Source organism: Cinclus cinclus, chromosome 13, assembly GCF_963662255.1.
Source record: "Cinclus cinclus chromosome 13, bCinCin1.1, whole genome shotgun sequence".
Taxonomy (NCBI): domain Eukaryota; kingdom Metazoa; phylum Chordata; class Aves; order Passeriformes; family Cinclidae; genus Cinclus; species Cinclus cinclus.
The window spans coordinates 2,979,607-3,007,254 of NC_085058.1; the positions used below are offsets into that span (position 1 = coordinate 2,979,607).

Sequence of the window (27,648 nt, forward strand, 5' to 3'; positions counted from 1 at the left end):
AACTTCGGGCATGCAGTAGCAATCACTCACTTGGGACTCTGTGGGGATGGGAGTGTGGAAAGATGGGACACAGCCCCCAAATCCCATTGGGGATTCGGGGTGTGGTGTTTGGAGTTAGGAATGGATGAGGATTCAGGATGACACCTGGCATGAAGAAGGAACAAGGATTTGGGGTGCAATACTGGGAGGAAAGAAGGGATGAGGATTTGGGGGTGCAATACTGGGAAGAAGGAAGGGATGAGGATTTGGGGGTGCAATACTGGGAAGAAGGAAGGGATGAGGATTTGGGGGTGCAATACCTGACAGAAGGAAGGGACAAGAATTCGGGGTGCTCTTTGGCGGGAGGAAGGGATCGGGATTCCGGATGCACCGGAGGAAGGGTGGGTGGGTTATCCCTTGTCTCGGCGCGGGGAAAAGGGGAACCAACACTTTCCCTCGGGACCGCGTCCCACGCGCGGGGCGCATTCAGCCCCGGATACCCAAGAGGGCGTTTCCGATCGGATTTCCAAGCATCCCGGGCTGACACCTTCCCTGCACCCACCCCGGCCCCGGGGCTCCCTCCTGCACCCCGGGACCGCTCCGCACCGGGCCGGGGTAACCCCCGCAGTCCCCCCAAACCCCGCGGGACTCCCTGAGCCCCCCAGCCCCGCCTGCCCCGGCCCAGAGGACCCCCATTCATTCCACTCCGTTCCATTCCTCCCTCCCTCCCTTATCGCTCCGTCCGTCCCGGAACCCCGCCCGGCTCCGAGCCGCGGCCCGCGGGAGGGGCGGCGGCAGCGGGGCGGCTCCAGGAGCGGGGGAGCAGCGGGACCGCCCCGCTCCCCGCCCGACCCCCAACCCCCCGAACCCCCCGGGCACCCCCCGGGGCCCCGGAACTCACCGGGCCGGCGGCGGAGACAGCGCGGGCAGCGGGCGGCGGCCACGGCAGCATTGGCTGCGGCCGCTTCCTGCCGGGAACGGCGCGGGAGGAGCCTGGAGCCGGGAGAGGGGAGAGAGGGACTGGGGAGACTGGGAATGGGCACTGGGGAGACCGGGAATGGGGACTGGGGAGACCGGGAATGGGGATTGGGGAGACTGGGAGTGGGCACTGGGGAGACCGGGAATGGGCACTGGGGAGACCGGGAATGGGGACTGGGGAGACCGGGAATGGGGATTGGGGAGACTGGGAATGGGCACTGGGGAGACCGGGAATGGGGACTGGGGAGACCGGGAATGGGGATTGGGGAGACCGGGAGTGGGCACTGGGGAGACCGGGAATGGGCACTGGGGAGACCGGGAATGGGGACTGGGGAGACCAGGAATGGGGATTGGGGAGACTGGGAGTGGGCACTGGGGAGACCGGGAATGGGCACTGGGGAGACCGGGAATGGGGATTGGGGAGACCGGGAGTGGGCACTGGGGAGACCGGGAATGGGCACTGGGGAGACCGGGAATGGGGATTGGGGAGACCGGGAATGGGCACTGGGGAGACCGGGAATGGGGATTGGGGAGACCGGGAATGGGGATTGGAGCCGGGAGAAGGGAGTGAGGGGATTGGGGAGACTAGGAATAGGGATTTGGGAGCCTTTGGAATTGGGGAACCTGGGAATGGGGAATGGGGAGCCTGGAGCTGGTCGCTGGGGAGCCTGGAGCTCAGGTTAGGAGCACTGAACAGGGAGATTGTAGAGCAGTTGGCCAGGGATTGGGATGCCCAGGGGATTGGGGTGCCCAGGGGATTGGGGAGCACTGAGCCAGGGACTGGGGTGCCCAGGGGATTGGGGAGCACTGAGCCAGGGGATTGGGGAGCCCGGGGGATTGGGGTGCCCAGGGGATTGGGGAGCCCGGGGGATTGGGGTGCCCAGGGGATTGGGGAGCACTGAGCCAGGGGATTGGGGAGCCCGGGGGATTGGGGTGCCCAGGGGATTGGGGAGCCCGGGGGATTGGGGTGCCCAGGGGATTGGGGAGCACTGAGCCAGGGGATTGGGGAGCCCGGGGGATTGGGGTGCCCAGGGGATTGGGGAGCACTGAGCCAGGGGATTGGGGAGCCCGGGGGATTGGGGTGCCCAGGGGATTGGGGAGCACTGAGCCAGGGGATTGGGGAGCCCGGGGGATTGGGATGCCCAGGGGATTGGGGAGCCCGGGGGATTGGGGTGCCCAGGGGATTGGGGAGCACTGAGCCAGGGGATTGGGGTACACTGAGGGCATTGGAGGGCACAGAGCCATAGCAGGGGGGTACACCCTGACCCAGGGCATTGGGGTGCAGGGAGTCAAGGATTTGGGGTGCAGGGAGTCAGGGAACCAGAAGCTGGTGGATTCTGGGGTGATGGAACCTGGGGACCAGGACACAGCAGTCGAGAGGATTGAGGTACGCAGCTGCAGGGAATGTTGGGGTTCACAGGGCTGGGGAAACGGGGTGCATGGAGCCAGGAGAAGCCCTCAAAGCTGGCACATGCAGCCTCGGGGGATTGGGGTGCACAGAACCAGGGATTGTAGAGACTTCAGATTCGGGATGAGGTGCATGGATCCAGGCAGGAAGGCTGAGCCATCTCCTCTGGGGAGGACAAAAGGCAGATGGAATTTGCCAGGTGGAGCCCAGGCTGCTTCCCAGAAAATCCTGGTTAATGATTTCCCCACACCAGCTGTCCAGCAGCAGCCCCACACCGTGCTGGGCAGAAAGGGCTGCTGGGAACACGGGGAAAACCCCAAAAGTTTGGGAGCTGTGGCACTGGAGGGGGACACCCAGAGGGTGGTTTGGGCCTTTCTTTGCCACAGAACAAAGGAAGCTCCTCACCCTTTTAATTACAGAGGAAAGCTGCAACACCCAAAGCTGGAGAGCTGAAAATAAAAGGTGAGTTAAAATAACCCCAGACGTGCTATATTTAAACCCTTCCGTGGCTTTTTTTTTTCCCCCTGGCAGGCAAGGGAGGATTTTGTAGTGAGGGAGCTGCTGAAAGGCTGCGTGCTGTGACCTGGGCACCCGTGGTGACAGCAGCAAGGACGGGACAGGGTGAGACCAACACGCTTCAAAAGGGAATAAATGGGGAGCCCTGTGTTCCGTTCCCAGATACGCCCTGAAAATCAAGAGGATTTCCTGGAAGGGACCTTCAGGGTTGTCTCATCCCAGTCCCAGGGACACCTTCCACTATCCCAGGTTGCTCCAAGCCTGTCCAGCCTGGCCTGTGACTCTTCCAGGGATCCAGGGGCAGCCACAGCTTCTCTGGGAAATCCACCCCAGCCCCACACCAGCCTCCCAGCCAGGAATTCCTCCTTCCCACTATCCCATCCACCCCTGCCCTCTGGCAGTGGGAAGCCATTCCTTGCGTCCTGTCCCTCCATTTCTTGTCCCCATTCCCTTTCCAGCTCTCCTGGAGCCCCTTTAGGTCCGGGAAAGGACTCTGAGATTTCCCTGGAGCCTTCACCTCTCCAGGTCAGCATACCCCAGCTTTCCCAGCCTGGCTCCAGAGCAGAGTGGCTCCATCCTCAGAGTATCTCTGGGGCATCCTCAAGATTCTTTTCAGCAACTCCACGTCCTGCTGCTGTTGGAGACAGCTCTGCAGGTGGGGTCTCACCTGAGCAGGGCAGAATTCCCTCCCTCACCCACTGCCCGTGCTGCTGGGGATGAACCTGACACACAACTGGCACAACAACTCCTCTCAAACCTCAGCACCCCAAAGCCTCAGGTGAAATCCAAGAAAAAGACATAAATCCTCCCAAAAAGACATCAACTGGCAGCACTGCCCAGGGCAGTGCTTCCCATCATCCCCGCATCCTGACTTTGTCCCTTTGTCTCCCACCAGTCTAGCTGGTAAAGACAGCTTTGATTTCTCAACCACAAGTGCTGCTCTGCTCCTGGTGGTGTTTGAAGGCACAAAGGGAAATCTGAGTGCCTGGATATTTCTGAGTGTTAAACAGAAACACAAAAAATATTAAAAAAAAAAAAAAAGGGAAAACGAGGAAGCTGGGAAACAAAGGCAAGTTTTTAACACCAAAACACACTCAGAATTAAAATCCTTGCTGCTCGTGGGTGTGCTTGTCATTAACAATGAAAGGGCTTCCGGGAGGGAATTTCATTTGGGGATGCTTCCATCCCAAATGATTGGTTTTGGCTTCTTTTCCTTCCTCAAGCCCTGCAGTAGCCCAGGTATATGGGGAGAAGAAATATGCATAACAATGACCCAAAAAACCACAGAAAGGCTAAGCAAGGGGCTGCAATTCGCCAGGTTAATTCTGTGCTCAGCCAGGATTCAGTCAGGAGGAGGGAAGTGCTGGGACATGTGCAGAGCCTCCCAAGGAGGGGTCCAAGGTCAGCTCCGGGAATCAGGGCTGTTTCTCCATGCCATTATCACCATGGAAATGCTACACAGCTCCCATTTCCAGCGGCTGGGGATGTGGGGATCAAAGATGTGGTGCCCAGGAGGCTCATTCCCAAATTTGCTACCAGCACAGGGCATCCAGCACCCAGCACACTCAGGACTGATCCAATACAAGGACAGGAGAGTAAATCCCACCTTCCATCCCCAAACCTGCCAAGATCATGGAAGCCCAGGATGGTTTGGGTTGGGAAGGACCTTAAAGCCCATCCAGTGCCACCCCTGCCATGGGCAGGGACACCTTCCACGATCCCGGGGTGCTCCAAGCCCTGTCCAGCCTGGCCTGGGGCCCTTCCAGGAATGGGGAAAACTACCTGTTCCATCCCAATCATCTCTCTGGAGCCCTTTGGCAGGTGGATCCACACGGTCCCACCTGCATTGTCCACTGCAGGAGCCTTGGACACATGGAAAACTCCATAAACCAGCTCTGGCTCCTCCTAGGAGTGCCAGGAATATCCCAGTGCCAAACCCAGAGGATGTGGAGCAGCAGGAAGGGGCTTTGGAGGCTTTTGAATCGTGGGGCAGAGCAGGGAACTGGTGCCAGGAGGAAACAACCCCACAGCCCCAGCCTGGGTCTCTTTTTGCTGAGGCTGCCTCTGGATAAAGCCAATCCTGGTGGCTCAGGAGGCACAGAGCTGGGATTCCCTGGATGTGGCCGTGCTGGGATGCAGAGTCAGGGCTAGGGAATTGCTCAGGGATGTTTCAGGGCTGTGTTGTGGCAGAGGCTGCTCTGAGCAGAGCTCAGCGTTTTCCCAAGGCCATTCCCAAGCCCAGAGTGGGCTCCAGAGGCAGAACCATCCTGATGGAAACGGGATGAGGTCCTAGGTGTGGCTGAGCCCTGCTCCTGCAGCTCCATCCCTCTCCTTCCCAAAGGCACACCCAGCAAGTCCCCACTGCCAGGAGATACCCGGAGTGAGGGCTCAGAGCCTTCAGCTGTCCCTCAGATCACACCAGGTCCAGAAAATGGTTTTCCCTGAATCCATGAAGGTTTTATCCATCCCCAAATCTGGATATGACCCAGCATGGGAAAAGCCAGAAGTGCCAGAAGTCTGGGATGCTCCCACAATGCAGATTAATTAATCCCACTGAATTAATTGAAATAATTTATTTGGGTCAGCTCCCCAGGTTCCCACTGGAGAGCTCTAGTGCCAGGGAAGAACTGGGAATGTGTACAGGGAAGTGGGGACAGAGACAGTCCAACCTTTAATTAATTTTACCCAAAAATTGCCCTGAGGGACCTGCAAGGGGCAGTGAGGGAGGGTGAGCTCAGGGTCACCCCCAACACTTTTCTGCATTCCCAGAAAGGGCCTGGGAGAGCCTTCCCAAGCAACGTGCATGCCAAGGGCAGCTCCTGCCAGCTGTGCCCAGCTGTGCCCAGCTGTGCCCAGCCCCATGCAGCCTCCCCAGCCCAGAGGTGGTTATTTTTTAAAATGCCATTAAATTTGCAGCAGCGCTGGCAGCAGCCCTTGCCCCCGGATGCCTCCCCCAGCCCTCAGCTCCAGAGAGCTCCTGGGTGGTGTGAAAAACGAGGTTCAGTTTCCCGGCAGATTTTAAAGGGTTTAATAAAAGACAGTAAGAGGCAGACAATAAAGCAAAAGGTTATAAGGGCTGGTGCTTGGCATTCAGCCAAGAGCACACTTGCTGTTTTGGAGACACCCCTTACATTCATCAGCTCCCGGCATATTCATAGACCTGTCATACATTTACAAACTTTCCTATAAACTGTTTTCCATATTCTAGGTCACTTCCTGCGTTTGTCTTTTTAGAGCATGTGTGTTTTTTGGTTGTGGTTTTAATCGATTTTCTTTATCATTCTTAATTTGGACTGTGGTTTTCAATTTTTACAGAAGGTCGGTGCTGGTAACTGGTGTATCAGCAGTAGGTGTCTTTATTGGGTGTTGTTCAACCAAGCGGGCAGTTCACTTGCTACAGACACTTTATTAGCTTATGTTACTCCTAAAGAAAACTGTATCTTAAAAACCACTTCAACACCACACATACAGTATCCACCCTAATATTTGAGAAAAGCCAATACCATAATATGTATTTCTAACAGTGGGATCAGCCATTCCCAGGGGGGTTTTATCCCAGCCTGGGCTCTGGGGATGTGTGTCTGGTACCAACGCCCCAAGCCACGTCATTCTCCCCTCCTCAAGGGCAGCCAGAGGTCTGTGCCCAGTTCACAGAGGTTTTTCCACAGCCTGCAGGATGAAAAGCTCCTCTATTCCAGCTGCCTGTGAGGCATGAAGGGATGAGGAGCCAGCTGTGCTCCAGGCCCTTGGAGAGCCCTTCCCCTCCCCCAGGCATGGAAAATGAGGCCTTTTTCCTTCTCCCCTCTTCCTGCTTCCTTCCCACATCCTCCCCTCCAGCTTTGCTGCTACCAGCACCTAAACCTCTGGGCTGGGATTTACCAGCACCCTACATCCAGCAAGGACAACAGGGAGAGGGCAAAAAAGTGGATTCCTTCTTCCCCCCCCCCCCCCCCCCCCCGCCCCCAATCCCCCGATTTAAGAAATATGAGACCTTCTCCCTCAAAATCACCCCTCTATGCTCTGTCCCCGAGGCAGCTCCACAGTGTCCCCCCTCATCCCCTGCAGCCAGCCTGGAAGGCAGCAGGAATATTGCACCTGGCAAACCTAAGGCCAGAGAAATTCCCAGAACAGCAGGCAGGAGCCGGAGGTTCCTGCTTCAGTCCCAAAGCATGTGCAGCATTTTGATCTCCCAGGAAATTAATTCAGCTCCAGAGCAGCCCTGCTATCTGTAAATATCAGCCAGGTAGTTTCTTATCAGAGAAAAGTCACCAGGCTTTTCTTTTGCCCAGCAGCACCTCTGCAAGATCGCTTCCAGTGTGGCTTTCATCCTGTCAGGGCTCGGGAGAAAAAAGAGCTGTTATCTCTAAAACCTTTCCTTGAGGTCTTTTCTTCAATAAACTACAAACCCACGTTGCTACAACAAACAAACTCCTTCGGGGGCAGCAGAACAGCAGCAGAACAGAACAGCCCAGCCCGGGGGCAGCCAGGCAGGACAAACAGCTGGGCAGGCCCAAGAGGGTCACCACGTCCCCAGGGGAGCGGTGACGCCAGGGCCCAGCCATGTGGAACTTCAACAAAGCTGTCACCAGCGAGGGACAAGCCATGCCCAGAGCAGCAGGTGCCACCTGGTACAAGGTAAGGAGAGAAGGGTCCAGGCTGCTCCCAAACACCAAAAAGCTGCACAGGCTTTACCCAGACTTGAAGGCTTCACCCCACGCTTTTATTTACCTTCAAGTTAGCTGAAGTTGGCCAAACCTGAAAGCAGGACTGCCCAGAGCAGCTGTGACTTCCCTGGCAGTGCACCCTGGAGCACCCTGGCACAGGGGGAGTGGGATGGGACCTTAAAGCAGGGCAGGGCTTAAGGATGGGTTTAAGGTCCCTTCCCACCCTCCTCTGCGGGATTCCATGATCCCGGGGGCTGAGGCCATCTGTGGTGCATCCCAAAATCCTCTGGAGCTAAGCTCCTGCCCGGGAGGTACCACCAGGATCACACAGGGCCAGGCAGAGCTCTCCGTGTGCCATGAGTGATTCCAGAGGCACATCCTGCTGCACACGGACACACGGACACACAGACACATGGACACATGGACATGCGGACACATGGACACACGGACACACAGAAACACAGACACACGGGCACACACACACAGATACACACACACACAGTCACACTGACACATGGACACACGGACACACAGACACACGGACACACACACAGACACACACACACAGTCACACTGACACACGGACACACAGACACATGGACACATGGACATATGGACACATGGACACACGGACACACACACACAGACACACACACACACAGTCACACTCACACATGGACACACGGACACACACACACAGACACACACACAGTCACACTGACACATGGACACACTGACACACGGACACACAGACACATGGACACACGGACACACTGACACATGGACACATGGACACATGGACACACAGACACACAGACACACGGGCACACACACACAGATACACACACACACAGTCACACTGACACATGGACACACTGACACACAGACACACGGACACATGGACACACGGACACACACACACGGACACACTGACACACGGACACACACACACACGGACACACGGACACACACACGCGGACACGCAGACACACACACGCGGACACACTGACACACGGACACACGGACACAGACACACAGACACACAGTCACATGGACACACACAGGCATGCAGACACAGTCACACTGACACACAGACACACACGGACACACAGACACAGACACAGACACACACACAGAGACACACGGACACACGGACACACAGACACATGGACACATAGACACACGGACACAGACACACGGATACACGGACACACACACACTGACACATGGACACACGGACACACAGACACAGTCACACTGACACACAGACACACATGGACACACAGACACACACACAGACACACGGACACACGGACACACAGACACATGGACACATAGACACACGGACACACACACGGACACACGGACACACGGACACACAGACACAGACACACACACAGTCACACAGACACACAGACACACACACACGGACACACACATGGACACACGGACACACGGACACACAGACACACACAGACACGCAAACACACTGCCCTACTCTGTAAGAGGAATGGCAGAATTGTCTTTACAAACGAGCTGTGGGTCTGCCGGTTTATAAAACCAACACTGAGAGAGAAAAAAGAAACAATGGGAAGGATTCCACTGCTGGATGAATGGAAAAAGATATTTGATTTTACAAACAAACTGGAGGTTTGCTGATAAATGAAATTGGATATTAAAAGAAACAATGGGGGAAAACGATGAACTCTGTAAGAATGAAAAATTAAAGGGGAGGGTTGTACATTAGAGGGAAATCTTGTCTATCAGGCGTTTCGGGAAGTCTGTGCCTCTCAAGTACCTCAGCCTATGGGGAAAGAGAGAGAGAAATGTGGCTGGGAAATTGGGATAAAAAGGGAGGTTGCGTCCTCCAAAATCTGAGTAATCCTATGGCCTCTCCCTTTATTAGAATAAAGTAAAAAGGACTGCTCTGTCTCCTTGGACATAAACCTCTGGTGTTGGTGGATTAATTTTCCTGACACCAGCCACCACCTGTGGCAGGGCCCTCCCAGTTGCTCCAGCAGTAGGAATGGCTGATGCAATGGGAAGGAAGCCTGGAGATGGAATAACCCCCGCGCTGCTGCTCACAGAGCAGCTGACTGTGAGCACACCACATTTCCAGCCTCACATATTTTTGGAGCCCACCCTGTGGCACACAGCACGGAGCTTTTTTTTTTCCAAGAAAAGCCCTACCCAAAGCAGCTCCTCCACCTCAGCACCACCATCCTCCTCCTCATTCCCCCTTCCTCCGAGGCAGCTGCCAGCACGGAAGGGGGAATGTGGCAACTGCAGGAGCTCGTCTGTGGCTGCTGCTCTGAGCTCCTCAGTGCAGCTGTCCCAGGGTGCCACCTCCCAGCGCTGCCCCTGCCAGCCCTGCCCACGCCCCCTGCCAGAGCTGCCCCTCGGCAGGTGGCTGGTGGGATGCTCAGAGCAGCCGGCAGCTCCGGAGGGGAGCCGGAGGCACAGGAGGCTGCTCCAGCTTCTCCTGATGCCTTGGGTTTTAGCTTTTGTATTTTTCAGAATCTCTGCTGCTTAACGTGTAACTCTGAAACTTCATGTTGGGTGTTAGTAAGTTCTCTTCACAGGGTAGTTAGACAAAACAATTCCTTTCTAGCTAGAGAATCAGGGACAAGTGGTACCCAAAAAGCAGAAACAACGGCAAGGGAAGGGGAGCAAGCCAAGGGGCTGAGACTTCATAGTCTGGGGTTGTGGCTGGATAATTGACCCCAATATGTAGATGAACCAAAACTTATAAAAGTGTAAAAAATAGTGACCAGGATCCATCTTGGATTTGATTTTGGTGTAGCCCCAGCCAGGCTCTTGTACTGCCCAAGGTGAATCCTTCCAGGTCAGCCTCTCCAGGCAACACTCCCAGCTCTCAGGAGATTCCCACTCACCATCAGCTGGCTGCTCTTAGGGCAGGGACCTGCCTGGGGATGAGCCAGGTCCCCCTCAGGAATCCAAGGACATGCAGGACAGCTATCCTTGGAAACACAGAGCCTTTTTTAACCTTTACACCACGCTTGTTTGCTCAAGCATAGCCCAGAGAAGGGCAGATGTCAGCAAAGCCTGAAGTAACCTCTGCACCCACCTGCTTTCCCTGAGCACCAGTGGGGTTTTCCCAAAGTTTGGAAGCCATTCCCGTGATCTCAGGGAGCAGCACTGGGTGCTGGAGCCCCCGGGATGCTGACAGAGGGTGAGAGCTGCTCCTGGTGCAGCTGCACAGCCCAGCCCCGCTCCACACCCACCCCCGGCTTTGGAGAGGCAAAGCTGCAGCAGGGACTCGCAGGGATGAGATTTTCAGCCCTGCTGCCACTCTCCAGCCTTTCCCAGCCCTGCCTCTCGCTCCTGGTGAGCCCAGAGCTTGCAGCAGGGACTCGCAGGGATGAGATTTTCAGCCCTGCTGCCACTCTCCAGCCTTTCCCAGCCCTGCCTCTCGCTCCTGGTGAGCCCAGAGCTGCTTCTCTTCCCCTGCACACATCCCCAGGCCCAGCATCTCCCTCCAGGGCCCCTTACAGAGACAATCCTTTGCTCTTCTTTAGGGTTGCCCTGCCCAATTTATCATTTTTTCCACAAAATTTATGATTTCTCCCCCCCCCCCCCCCCCCCCCCCCAGTTCTGCTTTCTAGAAGCACATGGGAAGGAAGTTTCAGCCTTTCCACTGAGGCTGTTTCGTTCCTGCACTCGTGCTTTCCCAAGAACTGCAATTCAGACAACCTTAATTGTACATTATTTTCTCTCTGAATCGCCCCCATGGATAATTTATCTTCTCTTAGTGTAGCTGGAGGGAGTACAATCTTATCTTTCAGCTCCAGCAAGGCAGACAATTTCCTATCTTCTGATGCCTTCTGCTCTTCACTATGCTGAGGCTTTGTTAGAGAGTTGATTAAAGCAAAATTGCTTTTTTTTGCTGCAATTTTGCTGCAATCTAACCCAGAAATGCCCAAAGAATCACAGTCATCTTTCACAATGCTCCTGTGTTCCCTGCTATAAAAGTCTCTCCTGCCCAGGCTGGAGAATTCAGCACCAGCTGTAATGTCTGCCATCAATTAAACCTCCCCTCCTGTCACTCCTTTGAGCTTTAGGAGGTGAAATAGTTGGGATATTTAGCCCAGTCTGGTCACTCACTCTTGTTCATTTTCTCCTGTTGATAAAAAAAATCTTCTTCTCATAAATTGCTTTTATTTTACCCTATGCATCCAGCTCTTCCCAATGCTCTCCAGTGCAATTTCCTCAGCCTGTTTCTCACGGGTCTGAAAGCCAAACATTGTCAATACACACAGAGCCTAAAATCCCCAGTTCTCCCGATGTTGCCCATTTCCAGGCCTTAGTGGGGCACAGAACTGTGGAATACCCCGAGCTGGAAGGATCAGCAAAGCCCAACTGCTGGCCCTGCACAGGACACCCCAAGATGTGGCACTGAGCCCCAGCCCTCCATTTCTGGGGATTATAACAATGATTTTGGGCTGGCCTAGATGACTCTGAGGTTTTGGTAACCCCCCAGCCAGCGGGAGAAGGTTTTTGACCCTGGGTGGGAGAAGGTTTTTGAACCTGGGTTGTGCATCACACCTTAATGCTGAGATATTTTGCACCCCATCCATGTCCTTCCAGGTCCCAACAGGATGAAAATGGCCCTTTCCCGGTCTGGAAGGCCAAACAAGGCCAGATTCAGAACATTCCAGTTTAAACCAAGAGCAGCTCCCTGGGCTGGGCTTACACGCCCGAATATTAGAGGGTGGGTGGGTGAGTGGGGATGGGGGCCCAGGTAAAGCTGCTCAAGGCCATTAAAATCTATCAGTGTCCCCCTGGCTGGGCCCAGCTCTTTCTCATCACTGGGGTCTATTTTAGATGTCACACCCCCGAGAGAGGAGGGAGCCGCGGGTTTCATTAAATTAAATCACTTTTCTTGCATCACTGGCTGAAGTGAATGCGCCCCAGGACAGCAGAGAATGCTGATCAGAGCGAGCCATTAGGGTCAGAACCACCGCTGGCTAATGCAACCTGCAGCAGGCAGGACTAGGAAAACTATATTTATCATTTCCAAGGCCAACTGATAGCTTTCATTTGGATTTAGCTGCTGAAGGATGAGCTGCAGGGCCTGGGGGAAATAAACATCCCCCACAAGAGATGCGAGAAGCAGCATAGCACGGGTGCCCGTGCTGCCAGCTCGACAGTGACCTCCTGGCTGTCCCCTCTGTCCCTGCCACACTGATCGCAGCTCATTGTCTTCATTTCATGTTAATCACCGCTGTTTAGGCAGATGGATTATCGGCCTTTCTGCCTGGCTGCCTGCGCCCCGGGGCGGCTGTGGCCGCCCTGCCCTCGCAGGCTGGATGATGGCCACGACAGAACAGGTCCCATCGATGGGGGGACAGGGACCTGTCCCCAACCCCAAACCAGCCCTGAGAACCCCACAGTGACCCCACACCGTGTGGGACCAGAGCCGTGGGCCACGAGGGAATCATGGAAGCACAGAACAGGCTGATGGGAAGGGACCCATTGGGATCATCAATCCAAGCCCAGGCCCTGCACAGACACCCCAACAATCTCACCCTGTCCTTGGCAGCTTTGGAGCCGTGCCCATTCCCTGGGGAGCCTGGGCAGTGCCCAGCACCCTCTGGGGAAGAACCTTTCCCTGATCTCCCACTTGAACCTCCCTGACACAGCTCCAGCTTTTCCCTGGGGCCTGCCTCTGGTCAGGAGAGGGAAGAGCTGGGTTCCTGCCCCTCCACTGTCCCTCAGGAGGGTGTGGAAGAGCACAGAGAGGTGTCCCCTCAGCTTCCCCTTCTCCAGGCCGAACAAACCAAGTGCCCACACACAGGCTGGCATGGCCAAATACATCCCTGAGGGAAAACTGAGGGAAAACGGCTCATTGAGGTGTCCCTGGATGCAACCAACAGGGATGCCCCAGCTCTTCTGCCTCTTGGGCAAACGGTGCTGAGTGACAAGTCCTGGGGCACTGAAGCCCTGGACAGCCCCACCTGGGGTGGCATTCCCACCCACACGCTTGGGAACCCTTTTAAGCTCAGCCCAGCGGTGGTCTCAGACCAGGTTTGAGCTCCTGTTGGTCTCTAGTTTATCCCCAGCTGTCCCTGCACCTCTGGAGCCCAGAGATCTGAATCCCGGCCTGGACTGATTTCCCAGCACGAGCTCAGGGCTGGTTCGTGTCCCTGGATCTGCCCAGGGTTCTCCTGGCTCTGTCTACCCCTAGGTGTCCTCACTGGGATTGATCCTGAGCTACGGATGGGTATTTCCAGCCTATTTGGTGCATGATGTGAGGACTCCTGGCTGCTCTCGTTCCCTGCCAGCCACGGCATTGCTCCCTTTCCTTCCCATCCATGTGGGAGAAGAGCCCTCCTTGCTGCCCCACAAGGGCACCCGCGTCCAAAGCCACACCCCAGGCTACTAAAATGCCACGGGAACAGCCTGAGTGTCCCTTGGGGAACACCTCAGCACACGGGACCGTCCCTGCAGCTACCACAAGAGCTACCACCAAATCCCTGCTCTTCTCCTCAGGGAGGGAGGAGAGGAAGACGGAGCCCAGCTGCAGGCAGTGCCCAGCCTGGCTGGAGCTAGCCCTGTGCTAATCCAGCGGTGCCACCTGCCGTCTGCTCCTGCCGGATCAGCCACTTCCTGAAAATTCCCCCAGATGTTTCCCCCGTGCCTTCTCGGAGACCCTCACTGGCACCCAGGAGCTAGCTAGGGTGCAGCAAAGCTGTCCCCACGCACCCTGCCCGTGGCTGGATGGAGCTGCTCCCAGCAAAAGTTATCCCTTCCCTCAGGGTAATGTAAAGTCAGGGAATGGCTGAGTTATTGGACCCTCATTCCCTAAAAAATGGGGTGGAGAAAAAAACCTCACAGTGTGGCTGAGCTGGATGAAGAATTTGCAATGGAGACAAATCATTTTGGACCGGATCAGAGAGGAGGGGGGGGGGAAAGCAGTTTGATTTGTGTCCCTCTTGGTTCTTCCCTGCAGAAAACGAGGTCAGGCAAACTTCAGCTTTCTGTCATAACAGAACTGATCTCAGCCCTGCTGAGATTTCCCCCCGGACTCCGTGGTTGCATTCCAAACCACCCTGCCCCAAATCACCCTTCGTGTCAAGGCGTTTGTTTTGCATGGAAAGCCATTTCTGCTCCGAGAGGAAACCACGGCGTGACTCCAGTGTGACCACAGGCGGCAGGAGCAGTGAGCACGGGGAGGAGGGGAGCTGGCTGCCAAAATCCCAACTGCCATTCCCCATGGGATTGGGAAGTGAACTCAGCTTTCTGCTGAGGAAAAAAAAAGGACATCTAGATTTTGTCATTACTACCCTAAGATCCTTAATTTTAAAAAAAAATTTAGAAGGTTTGCCTTTGACTCTTTTCCCTCAGAGCATGTGACTGTGTGATTTTACAAGCTCTCCCTTCTCTCCTTTCGCAGAGCATGGGGGTTTTCTTGAGTTTATTTTTTTTCCTGGCTGTTTAGGATGAAAACTGCAGGGGTCACCTGTGCAGCAGGGTGTGAATGAGGCACGCAGCCTCTTTGTGGTGCCTCATCCCGATGTTATCTGATGGGGTTCATGTCGCTCTCCAGCAGCCATTGTGTCTTTGGGGAGATGAATACCCATTAATCAGGTCGGAGATACCTTTTGGGATCGTTGTTTTCCTGGCAAGCGGCCCTGGGAGCATTATCTGATGTTATCCAGGGTTTCTCAGCCCGAGAGCAGCTGAAAAAGAGGAGTTCTGTGCTCTCTGGACTCTGTTTAGTGCTCTGCCCTGCCCTGGCCCAGAACACATTTTCAAAAGAAGGTGAGTCCGAGTGAGGTAAAGCAAAGAAATTCTTCCCTGTGAGGGTGGGGAGGCTCTGGGACGGAATTCCCAGAGCAGCTGCGGCTGCCCCTGGATCCCTGAAGTGTCCCAGGCCAGGCTGAACGGGGCTTGGAGCAACCTGAGGCAGTGGAAGGGTCCCTGCCCCATGGCAGGGGGTGGTACTGGATGATCCTTGAAATCCTTTCCACCCCAACAGAAAGCAAAAGCTTTCAAGTGCCAAAGCACATCACTAAACACATAGAAATAAAAGGGATCTCTCAAACACTCACAGTTAACAGAAGACAAGCTCAAAGTTCCCCCACAAAATAAGGATGATGCCTCTTTGCTGCTTGCTCTCTGAGAACTGAAACCCTCCTGAACTTCCTGCTGATTACAGGGGTTTTTTTGCTTCCTCTTTGCTTGTCTGCCTTCCAAGATTTTCTGTCTTCCTCGTTCAGAAGGAGTAATCAAAATCGAGACACCACTCCACCTCCCCAGGTGAAAATATGGGTCTTGAGTGAAGGGAAAACACAGGGATTGGAAAACTTTGACACACCTGGGATTTTCCTGGCATTCCTGAAGCCAGGAATCACTATGCCCACACCAGCCAAACACATCACCCTGCTCAGACTCCATCTGTTGGAATACCAGGGTTTTCCTCACTGCCAAGCCACCGTGGTGGATCTAAGGCTGGCAAATCCCCTTTTCCTGCAGAACTCCAGCTGCAAGAGGATTCCCTCATCCATGGAACAACATGAGAGTTTTTTGGCCACAGTTTATACGCCTGGATACCTGAATACTTTGTTATATATTTCAGGGATTTGTAGGAAGTCTGAGCTCCAAGAGACTCGGGATCAGACCCATGAGGACATCTCCTAGCCATGGGGACTTTCTGCTCTGGTTTCTTGTGCTGTATGATCACAAATCCATGGATCAGCTCTATGCAGAGCCTTCCTTCCCCTCCTGGGGAACAAACCCCAATGGAGACCTTCCAGGGAAGCTGCAGGTGAGAGCAGGGCAGTGTCCCCATGGCAGAACCAGAAGAACACAAGTGACAGCTGAGTTATGCAATTGCAGAGAGAAACTCCGGCAAAACCCAGCTGGTGACAGAGCTGGGGGGGGGTGGGGGGGTGGGGGGGTGGAAATTCCTCCTGTTAAGTTGGGTGCGGGCCTCTGGCAGCGTGAGTCACCCTGAGCTGCCATGGTTACCGAGCAAGGATTACTGAGCAGATCCAGAGCCTGCTCCCAGCGCTCACTCCTTCCAAACTTGGAAAACAGGCAGTGGAGGTGAGGCCTAATAGCGAGTGGGTGTCTGCAAGGAGCAGAGTGACAGCAAAATCCTGGGAAAACAGTGTGCAAAGAACGGCACGAGGGGCAGCCCCCTGTAAAACTGGGGTTTTTGGATCTCTGTTCCCCTTTTTGTCTGGTTTGCAAGGGCTGCTGTCAGGATTGTTCCACAATGGGGGGAAAAAAAGAGGATGTTTCCACAGCACGGTGAGAAAAAGCAGAGTAGTGTCACACAGATGAATCAGCTGGCACCAACTGTGAGTCACGGAAATGCACCATGGAAATTCTCCAGCGCAGTGGAATCTCTGAGGCACATCAAACCTGGCATCCCTGCGGAGCCAGGGGCAGCCAAGATTACGTGGAGCACCAGCACACAGCCAAAATCTGCTGCTCTTCATGCGTGACCTCGCCCCTGCCATCCTCGTCCAAGTCCTGAAGTGCACAGGCAGGGATTTCAGCAGGGTTTTCATGGAAAAGGTGTGCCGGATCCTTGCCTTCAGTGAGTCACAGCAGCAATAAAAGGACGTGCAGTCAGTTTGCTGATGATCAGCTGAGACCTGCTTGGGCAGGGTGAAGGAAGAGGGAGGCAAAGTCAAGAAACCAGGGCAGTTTGGGATGTCACCACCCATCATTTCCCAGCCCACCCCACTTTGGCTATGCTGGTGACACAGCGCTCTGCAGAAAGCCGAAAATCTGATTTGGAGGATTTTCTGCTGTTTTCTCCCCCAGTTTCCTTCTCTGCTGCTCTGTCCCATAATCTCTTACAAGCCTCATATCTCCACACCATCAGCTGGGCACAGAACAAAGCAAAAGCAAGCCACAAATCTGACCTGGCATCTGTGATTCATTATAGGAAAATAGACAAGAGCCACCCAAAGCTCACCAACAGCTGATTTCCAGCATGCCTGGCTTGCCCAGTCATCCAGGATCAAGTTTTTGTGCTCTTTGCCCACAATTCCACTGCTAACATGGAGAAAACACCTTTCCCACCTGTGCAGAAATGACGTGGCCCTTGGAAATCTTTTGTCTGGAAACAAAGAAGAGATGGATGGAATGGTGTTTAAAATGATATCAGCCTTTTGTGGGTGCATGGACCATAAGCTGTACAGTTTGGGGTGGAATTGGGCTCCTCTGACACATTCTGCAGAATGGCACAGAAACTCCTAAAGTGAGTATAAACAGAACCAAATACCAGCTCCTGCCCTGTACTTGCCAGTGTTTTAAGCCCATGAAGAACAGAAGCGAGAAGGAGTGTGGTGCTTCTCACGTCACAGCCAGAGGGGCTCTACCATGGTGGCCCTGAGGGGAGGCTGCCTCACACAGGTTCGACCATGGTGTCCTCATTGTCCCTGAGAGGATGGATCCCTCAGGCAGGCCCTGCCATGGAACCCTCTTTGTCCCCGATGAAGGATACCTCAGGACGGCTCTGCCATGGTGCTTGCAGGGATTGATCCCTCGGGATGGCTCCGCCATCTTGCCCCTCAGTGCTTGCAGGGATTGATCCCTCGGGATGGCTCTGCCACCTTGCCCTCAGTGCCCCCGAGGGTACGGTTCCCTCAGGAAGGCTCCGCCATTTTGCCCTCAGTGCCCCGGAGGGTACAGTTCCCTCAGGAAGGCTCCGCCATTTTGCCCTCAGTGCCCTGGAGGGTACAGTTCCCTCAGGAAGGCTCCGCCATTTTGCCTTCAGTGCTCCTCAGGGGAAGGTACCTCAGCCAGGCTTCAACACGGCAGCCGCAGGGATGGATCCCTCAGGCAGCGCTCTGCGCCTGCGCCCTCAGTGCCCCTGGAGGGTTGGATTCCTCAAGCACTTCTGCCATGGTGTCTCCGAGGAGGGGCTCCACCATGCTGCCCCGAGGGGAAGGTGCCCTCATAAGGGGCTCTGCCATCGCACCCTCAGTACCCTACGGGAACGGATTCCTCAGCTCCACCATGGGGTCCCTGAGGGAACAAATCACCGAGGAAGGGCTCCACCATGGCCGACTCAGTGCCCGTGAGGAGACAAGGTTCCATCAGCTCCGCCATGGTGTCCCTCAGATCCCTGAAGAGGGGTTGCACCATGGGCACCCTCAGTGCCCCTGAACGAACAGATTTCTCAGGCGGGCTCTGCCGTGGTGGACATATCCCTGAGAAGGAGCTGCACCATCCCACCCTCAACACCCCTGACGGGAAGCTGCCTCAGGCGGGCTCCACCACAGGGACAGATCCCTCAGGCAGGCTCCGCCATCGGATCCGTGAAAGGAACGGCTCCCTCGGGCGACCTCCGCCATTGCGCCAGAGGAAAAGCTGCCTCAGGCGGCCTCCGCCACGGCATCCCTGGGGGCACGGCAGAAAGGCCAGGGGGCAGCTCCCCGCCGCCTGGGCGGCCCTGTCCCGCCGCCAGCTCCGAAGCCCGGCAAGGAGGAGAACCCCGGGATGGAGGACGCGGCAGCACCGAGCGGAACGGCCCGAACGGGGCCAACATGGCGGCGAGGGGCGGGCGAGGCGAGCCCTGACACCGCCCCCCCTCCTCTCCCGTCCCCTCCCCGGCGGCGTCGCCCCCCGCCCCCGGCGGATCTCGCGAGAGCGGGCGCTGTGCTGCGGTAGGAGGTCGGCGGAGAAGGACGGACGGAGCCGCCGCCGCCTCACCCTCCTCACCTTCCTCCTCCTCCTCCTCCTCTTCCTCCTGCCCCTGCCTCAGGAAGATGCCGCGCTCCGGGCCGCTCCCCGCCGCCTTCTCGCTGCTGCTGGCGACGGCCGCGCTGCTGCCGGGACCCGCCGCGGCGCAGAACGGTGAGGGAGGGCGGCATAGGGGGGAGGGGGGGGCGCGTTGCTATGGCGGCGGGTGCGCTGTGGGCAACCCCGCGGGTGGGGGGCGACCCCGGCTCTGGGGGGAATCCCTCGTGATTTGGGGCTCCTCAAGGGAAGGGGGAAAGGGGGGAAGGAGGAGAAAGGGAGGGGGGGAGACAGGCTCGGCCCCCCGGCTCCTCCTGAGGCGCCTCGTGCCGCCGGTAAAATGGAACATCTCCTCATCTCCTCCCGCCTACTGAACCTGCATCTGCCGGGCCGCCTTAAATCATTTATAATGCAATAAAGCCCGTAGTTCCTTAGCAACTGGAGAGGTCCTTCTGATAGGAGCGTAAAAGAAGGAATTAAAAAAAAAAAAAAGAAAAGAAAAAAAAAAGGCAACAACCAACCCACCACACCCCAAGTCTTCTCCGTTCCTTGTAGGATAGCGTGAGCTAAATCCAGCGCGGCTGCCTCCTCCCCGGCGAGTTCGCAGCCAAGTGCATGACAATTAGTGGCAGAGCGGAGCGGGGCCAAGAGGCTGCTCCAGCCGAGCCTGCTGCTCCAAGGAAATCCTGCAGCGCCGAGGAAAATGCCTGTCTGCTGCCGGCAGGCCGGGCAGGGCGGTCTGCTCCTGGAGCGGGAGGTGCTCCTTGTGCAGCATCACGGTCAGGGCTGCTCGGGCCTGGACTGCTGGGAAGGACAGGGAGCTCGGCTTTCAGGAGGCTCTGCTCTGGAAAATCTGCCTAGGAGGAAGGGCTGCCTTGCTAATACACAAATTCCACGCTAGTTTCAGCGTTTCATGCTCCTTTCTCTCTCCTTCCCATCTGCTCTGCGGATAATATTCAGTCCTAGAGTTTTCCCCGCTGTTGAGGTGAATTGTGCCTTGCAGCACGAGGTCCTTGGCTCTTTGCTCCAGGGGAATCCTGGAATCGCAGCCTGATTTGGGCTGGGAGGGACCTTCTAGCCCATGCCATTGCACCCCCTGCCGAGGGCTTGGACACCTTCCACCAGGCCAGCACTGAGGCTCTCGGGGTGTTTCACGGTGATAGGTGAGATCCAGATGGGGAAAATACTGTCCTGAAGATCCCAGGTGAGAATTATTCCCTGAGCACGTGCAGGTTTTGCAGCGTGAAACCAGCAGTGAGCCTCGTGTCTCAGTTAACTGGAGTTTGACATCCGCACTCTGAATGAAAACTGGAGGCTCTCAGCAGAGTGAGGCAGGCACTTCTTCATGGAATCTGGGAAAACCCTGCTGGAGCTGTGTGGGAATTAGGGATCTCGCTCCCGTGGGCTCCCGGGAAGGTGCTGGATGGGCTGGGTTGTGGATTAAATGTGGTTCTGTGCTCCCTGTGGCACTGCTGAGCTCCCAGAGAAATTCCAGCCTTGGGCTGGCGCGGAGGGAGGGAAGCCGCTCCCCTGGAAGGAGTTAAATGGAGCAGGGAAGGTGTCAAGTGCCAGCAGCTGGGATGACAATCCCCAGTGGCTTCGGGACAGTGCAAACATTTGGCGTTTGCAGCAGTCAGGAGTCTGGAGGTCAGCGACGAAGTGGATTTTGGGGAGAGCTGGGAAGGGGCTTCATCGTGACTTCCATGACTGGGCTTGAAGCCGACCAAAGTGATCTTGGCATGAGGGGAGATTGCAGCCCCCTGCTGTGTCCTGAAAGCTCACCGATTTTTATTTTTAAGAGAGTGGTGAGGGAGACTCTTGAGTTTCTGTAATGCTGTGGGAGCTCACACAGGTGGGTGAAAATACGTTGGGGAAGGGGTGGAGCACCCCAAGCCAAGTGAGGGGTTGAGATCTTTCTGACTTAAGATTTATTGCTGCCCCAGTTTTAATGTAAAGGCCCTGCTGCAGAGGATCTGGGCTTTTTTTTGGCAACTAACGGCCCATGGGAAGCTTCTTGAAACAGAACAACTCCTCTTTGGTGTTGATAGCAGGTCCAGCCATTTCCTGGACTGTGGCTATTCCTTCAGATCTCCTTTGAAAATGGCTTCTCACCCACGGGTGTGTGCTTTGAAGGGGCAGGGGAGGATCCCAAAGGGCAGGAATTTGTTACCTTTTATTGATGTGAAACCATCAGAGTGATGAAAGGTGATAGTCCAAGTGCTGCCGAGCTCAGGGTGGTGAAGGAATCTGTTGGAACTGCAGGTCACCGCTCACCTGGAGCAGAAAATTCCCACTGGAATTCTCCCATGCCAAGCGGTTGTGGGAACCAGCTTTTCCCCCCCACCTCTGACAGAGAACACTGCTGAATTCCCAGTAATTTTTGCAGACTTGGTGCAATCCAGAATATTTGGAGTCAGGCTCACCTGTGGATTTAAGCTTGCTAAAACTGGAAGGAGGGTTTTGACACTCGGGTGGCTTATTTTGAATGCTCTTGCATAAATATCTTAAGATTCCGTGGAAATGTGTCAGGAATTGAACTTTTCCTTCATATTCTGCTAGGAAAATGATCAGTTTCTGCTCATGCCTTATATCCAGAGCAGAGTTCCATTGGAACTGGGGAGAGATGGGGAAGGGTGAGGAGGAAGAGCTGGAGAAAGCCAGTCAGGGAGAGCTGTGTTTAACCTGCACTTTCTAAGGGCAGCTATTGGAAAATCGCTTTAATGCTTCAAAGCAGACAGCAGCTCCTCGTGGAGGGGAGGAAAACATGACTTTTCCATTGCTGTTTCAACTCTGAAGTATCTTTATTTCAAAACAGCTGGGGAACCAAAGGCTTCAGTGCAGTGATAATTCCACCCCGGAGTGGCTGGGATTTAGAGGTTATTTTATTGTCTAAAGTTGCTGCTTGGGCTTCCCCCTGTGAAATCTGCAGTGTATTTTTTAATACACCAACACAAGAATTGGAGTTGGGAGCAAGATGGCAAGTTCTGCCCTAAAGTGCAGAGAGTTCTTCACCATTCTTCACCCTAAAATTGCTTGGGTTGTTCTGAGCTGGACATGGGGGAAAATAAAACCAAATTAATTCAGGTGGTGCTTGTTTAGTTCATTCTCTACATGGATGAAGAAAGAATTGGCTGGTTAAGACCAGAATATGGATTTTCTTCTGTTGGCAGAAATCAGTATAAAAGTGACCATAAAATCAGGAAAATTAGCTAAGCTAATCCTGAATTCTGAAAATTAATTTCTTCTTGAGGGAGCCAGTGAAAAACCTGGCTTTTATCCTTATTTTTGTCTGCTGAGCCTCATCCATTCTGCAGTGCTTGAGCTCTGCTGTGCCTTCTAATGGTGCCCAGATAAACGTGAGCAATGGTTTCCCAGAGCATTTTTGGAGCCTGAGTGTGGGCTGAGCAGCGTGGAGAACGTTCAGAGTTCTCTTTCTCCTCCCCACCAGTGTTTCTCTCCTTCCTCCTCCTCCTCCTCCTCCAGCTCCTGTGCTGGAAGCTGTGATCCAGGCAGGATCTCCCCTACTTCTGCTGCTGTCCCAAGTCCTGTTTTGTCTTCCCAACCTCCAGCCCAAGGTGGCTTTGCCAGCTTCAGAGACCCTCTAGCCCATCATGGATTTTATTTCATTGTTTTGTCATCATTGCAGCTCCACAAATTCACATAAATGCTGCACCTGGCTCCAGTACTGAGATTTTTGGGGGTGTTTTTCCTTAGGGCAGTGTTAAAGCTTTACTAAAACCAAGGCCACACTCCTCCAAAGTTTGGTTTTGATTAAAGCAGGAGGGGCAGCACAGCTTGGGTCTGCCTTAGCCCAAGCCATTTTCCATTTTTCAAAGTTTCCCAGCAGAATTCTTTCTGGAGGCTGGAATTGGGCTGACTGGTGTGGGATTCCACAGGATATTTGAGGATGGGCTTTGTGTGTTCACTCAAACTCTGCAGGACAGGAGGATTTGGGAATAAATGCAGCCACTTTTTTCCCAGTTAATTCCAGAACAGGAATCCTGACTTCTGTAAAGCTGGAGGAGGGAGCTTGGCTGTTAAAACAAAACTCAGGAGTTATCAAAGCTCTATCAAATCCAATATCCGATCATTCAAATAATGATAATTCTCTGTGTTTTTATTTTCATGGCAATTTATTTTCACTCCAGGTTAAACATTTGTTTGATGCCTGGTGCTGCTTGTGGGATTTTTTTTTTGCTTGTATTTTTTTTTTTTTTTGTGTTGGTGGAGATTTGCTCCATGAGACATTTTTCCAGAGGAAAAACGGATCAAAATGGTTCAAACAAACAAAAAATAAAAAGGGTTTTTGCTCTAATTCCTATAGTTTTACATTCCATGTTCTAAAACCCACAGCAGTGACTGGATGAAACCAAGGTGTAGCTCCTCACAGTTTTGGGGGTACTCACAGGGATCTTGGGGGCCCTTCCACTGGTTTGGAAACCTAAAATGAAGCGTTTTGTAAGTGATGCATTGCTGGAATGGGAGAACGAGAGGAAGGGGAATATCGCAGCCTAGGAAAAAAAACACACTCAGCCCCAAACTTCAGCTGGAAAAGTGGCTGCGAACTCATGGAATTCCAGGAGCTTGGGAAAACTGACACAGAGCATCTTGGAAATGCTGAGAAAATGGGTTGAAGTGGCCAGGGAAGAGCCTGGGAAGGCTTTTGGCAGTGCAGAGAGCTCCCAGCAGACGAGAGAGAGGCAGCCCGGAATAATTCCGTGAGGGCGGACAGCAGGAGTTTGCAAAAACAGATGCTGGGAGCATTTTTAAACCTGAGCTTGGCTGAGCACTCCGGGGGTTATTTTTTCCCGTGGTTTGTTGGGAAAGCTTTGTGGTGCTTCAGCAGAGCCTGCCTCAGGTTCAGGCTGCAAGTGGGGAAGCGTTTTAATTCCCGTCGTTTCAAACTGCTTGGAATGAATTAAATGGTGCTGGAGCGGTTTAAAAGCAGCTCTGAGTCAGAGTTCAGCTGCTCGCTCTGTCAGCATGGTGAAATCCATGTGGGTCAGGAAGCTCCTGAACGCTCAAAGGATTAGAAAATCCCTAAAATGCAGTTTTGCAGCTTATTTTTGGTCTGGTCCTTTCTGTGTCTTCAAGCAGCAGCAAATCCCTGTTTGTTATCCTTTGGTGGGTCTCTTCTGGCTGAGGTTTCCTGATGTACAGAGAGATCACCCAAAGCAGGCTGTCCCAGGGAATTTACTGGTTACAAGCAGCTAATTCCCATTTTCGTGGGATCCCAGGCTTTGGGTTGGGAGGAACCTTGAAACTCATCCATGGGCAGGGATACCTCCCACCATCCAAGGCTGCTTCAGACCCATCCAGCCTTACCTGGGACACTTTCAGGGATCCAGGGGCAGCCACAGCTTCCCTGGGAATTCCAGCCTCACTACCTTCACAGAGGAGAATTTTTTCCCAATTTAAATTTAACCTAAACCCCTTTTCACTTTTTAGCCATGCCCCATGTCCTGTCCCTCCATTCCTTGCCCCAAGTCCCTCTCCAGCTCTCCTGGAGCCCCTTCAGGCACTGGAAGAGGCTCTGAGGTTTCCCTGGAGCCTTTTCTTCTCCAGCTGAGCATCCCCCAGCTCTCTTAGCCTGGCTCCACCCTTGGAGCATGCAAGCCACCCAGGAATAAATGCCACGGAGAAAACAAATAGATGTAAATATTTATAAAGCCAGCCTGCCGGACTGAGCAGAGTTAGGAAAGTTTCTGTAGTTTCAGCTGATGTTGTGCAGTTTGCACTGACCAGGCAGCTGGGTTTCCAGTTCAGGATTCTGGGGAATAAACTGGAACTTCATTATTGGAGAGCTCATTTGGATTTGATTTGGCCAGAGGAGCCCTGCAGCTCCCTCCTTTTGCACTGCCAGCCACAGAGACCAGGAGCTGAGCACTGCAGGAGATTGGAAAACAAATCTTTGGCAAGTGTTTCCCAAATCCCAGAACACCCAGACATCTCAGGTTGTGGCTCAGAGCCCACCTGCACTTTGGGGGTCTCTTGATGGGCTCTTCCTTGTTTTTATGGGAATTGAGAAGCTGGGCCTGCTCTACCTGCTCTCTGCTGCATTTTCCTGCTGGGAAGCAAAAAAACGCAAGTCTGTTCCTTTCTGATGTGTGATCCATCCCCTTAGAAAGGGGTGGGGTTTATTTAAGGTCAGATAAAGGTAAAAGATACCTTTTATAAAGGTAAAATCCCAGCATGTCCCAGGCACACTGGGGTCCGAGTACAGAAATTCCAAGGTGGAGGGGTTGGAACTTTGGAGCTGTGCTTGGAGAGCTCTTCCGTGGTGCAATTGCTCTGAGGCTGCACTGAGTGAAAAATGCAGTGAGGATGCCACTCTTTGGGCTTCAGTTGGCTGTCAGGAACAAGATACTTGGTGCATTTATTCCCTCTAGCCTAGAAACTTAATTGTTTTATGTGGCACCCATCCCATAATGCCGTGGCATCACAGTCACCCTTGGAATTGCCTTTCCGGTGTCACCTCTGACTTTTGTCTTTTGGGAAATATTTCTGTTTTATCCCATTTCTGCCAATTCTTTATGCAGAAGGGTTGGGAGGGATGCTGGAGCACCTGTCTGTAACCCCTGGGTACCGTGAGAGCTTTTCTCACATGAGAGTAATTCAGTATTTTCATTCCTTTTAACAGGATATTTGTGATTAGATCTTTTTCTCCCCACTATAACTTTGGTTCTTTGCTTCCAAAACCAAAACAGAGCCAGGACAGTTCCCATTTCTCCCCAGTTCTGAGGGTGCTGAATGTGGTAGGAGGCTGGGATATTGTGTTAGTGGTTTCCTTGCAGACTTAATTTGTTGCAATTTTATCTGACAGGGATTTCAGCACTTTGCTGCAGGTTCTGAACTGCTCAGCAGCAGCTTCTGTTCTCACCCCAGGCTCTGAGCTGCGTGTTTGGGGTCTCAGGCTCCCAAAGCTCCTATATTTAGTAGTGATTTGGTGACCCCAATCTTGAGCCATATGGAGTAAAGGAGGGGGAAAAAAAACAAACCTAAACTAAAAAAAAAAGAAACAAAAAAGTGGGGTTTGCTTTGCAGGAAGGGAATTACTGGGAGAATGGAGCCAAGACCACATGAGGGGCCCTGCCCTGGGGCTCTCCCTCTTTGGGACCTGACAAAATGGGTTTAGAATTCCCAAAGGATTTCCCAGACACAACCCTACTGTCATCCTTTTGCCAAGTGAAATAGAGCTGCCAAATCAAGATTTTTGGGTGCTTTGTGGAAACCTGAATTTGCCTGGATGGCAGTGGAAAAACCACCTCAGATCAGGAAAGGCCCCAGCAGGGAGAAATTCCTGAGGGCTGGCAGAAAATCCCTCTGTGCTTGCCCTGATGTGACACTCCTGTCACAGTTGGATCAGTTTATCTGTGGGATAAATTCTCCAGTGCTTTTGCTGGGCTCTATTCAGGTATTTTAAGAAAAATCTTTTAAAACTGCTGTAAAATTGCTGCACAACTGAGCATGGCCTCTGGTTGGAGGGCACGAGGGACTCTTCTTGTCATCCTGTGAGGGGACAGCTTTTAACACTGGATATGAAACAGAAGTAGAACCTTTCAACTCGGCCTAGGGGACGTGGCTCAAATGAAATTTTGTTTAGGTCACCATTCCTGTTCCTCTCCAACACCACAAAATCCCTGCAGTGTGATTAAACACAATTATTGTTGGTACCATGGTGGTGAAATTAATTTATTTTTTCTGCTGTCTCTTTGAAGAGTCCAAATCTGCTTGGCCTTTGGTTGGATTTTGCTTTTCCTGGGAAAGCTCTGGGAACAGGGAAACTGCTCTGGGGAACACTGTGGGGCTCCCCCTCAGCTGGAAACCCCCCAACCTCAAAAATAACCACAAACTAGCACTTTGTGGGGAGGGGGGGTTTGGCCCTTCAGCACAGAAATTGTGTGAGGTGTGAGGCAGGATGAGTGCCCAGCACGGGGAGGTGATTCCTGCGTGGGATTAGGATGCACTAATCTGTGCTGGAGTGGAATTCCAGCTCAGAAATGGGGTGTTGGATGCTGTGGGGAGGAGCTGCCCTGCACAGGTTATTTCTGGCCCCATAATCTCAGCAGTGTCACTAGGCCATGGAGATCAAACCTCCTCAGGGAGGGAGGAGCTGGGCTCTGCTGGAACCCCGGGTTCCATATCCCAGCTCCCAGGGAAAGAAGTGGAAAAAGCCAAACTGCTTTGGGAAAAATATCCCTAAAAATGCAATTTTTAACCAGGAGCTCAATGTGCCCAGCAGAGGAAATCTGCTTCATGAAGTGTGGCATCTCTGCTGCTTTTTAATCCATTTCCTTCCTGCTTGCCTGGAATTCCATCGTTCTCCTGCTGCTGGAAGCACTGAGCAGAGGCTGAGCTGCTGGAGCTGTGTCCCTCTGG

The 27,648-nt window shown here is 53.7% G+C and overlaps 1 protein-coding gene and 1 pseudogene across 1 annotated transcript in view; one reads left to right on the forward strand and one right to left on the reverse strand.

Annotated features, from left to right (window-relative positions):
• Positions 1-709: 709 nt before the first annotated feature.
• LOC134049332 (keratin-associated protein 10-4-like) lies at positions 710-18,090 on the reverse strand (annotated as a pseudogene).
• Positions 18,091-19,214: 1,124 nt separating this feature from the next.
• NPTN (neuroplastin) overlaps positions 19,215-27,648 on the forward strand; it is a 38,463-nt gene continuing 30,029 nt past the window's right edge. The window contains exon 1 of the mRNA XM_062501302.1: positions 19,215-19,386. Within this exon, the coding sequence (XP_062357286.1) occupies positions 19,299-19,386 (88 nt within the window). The 5' untranslated portion in view covers positions 19,215-19,298. The remainder of the gene's footprint in view (positions 19,387-27,648) is intronic.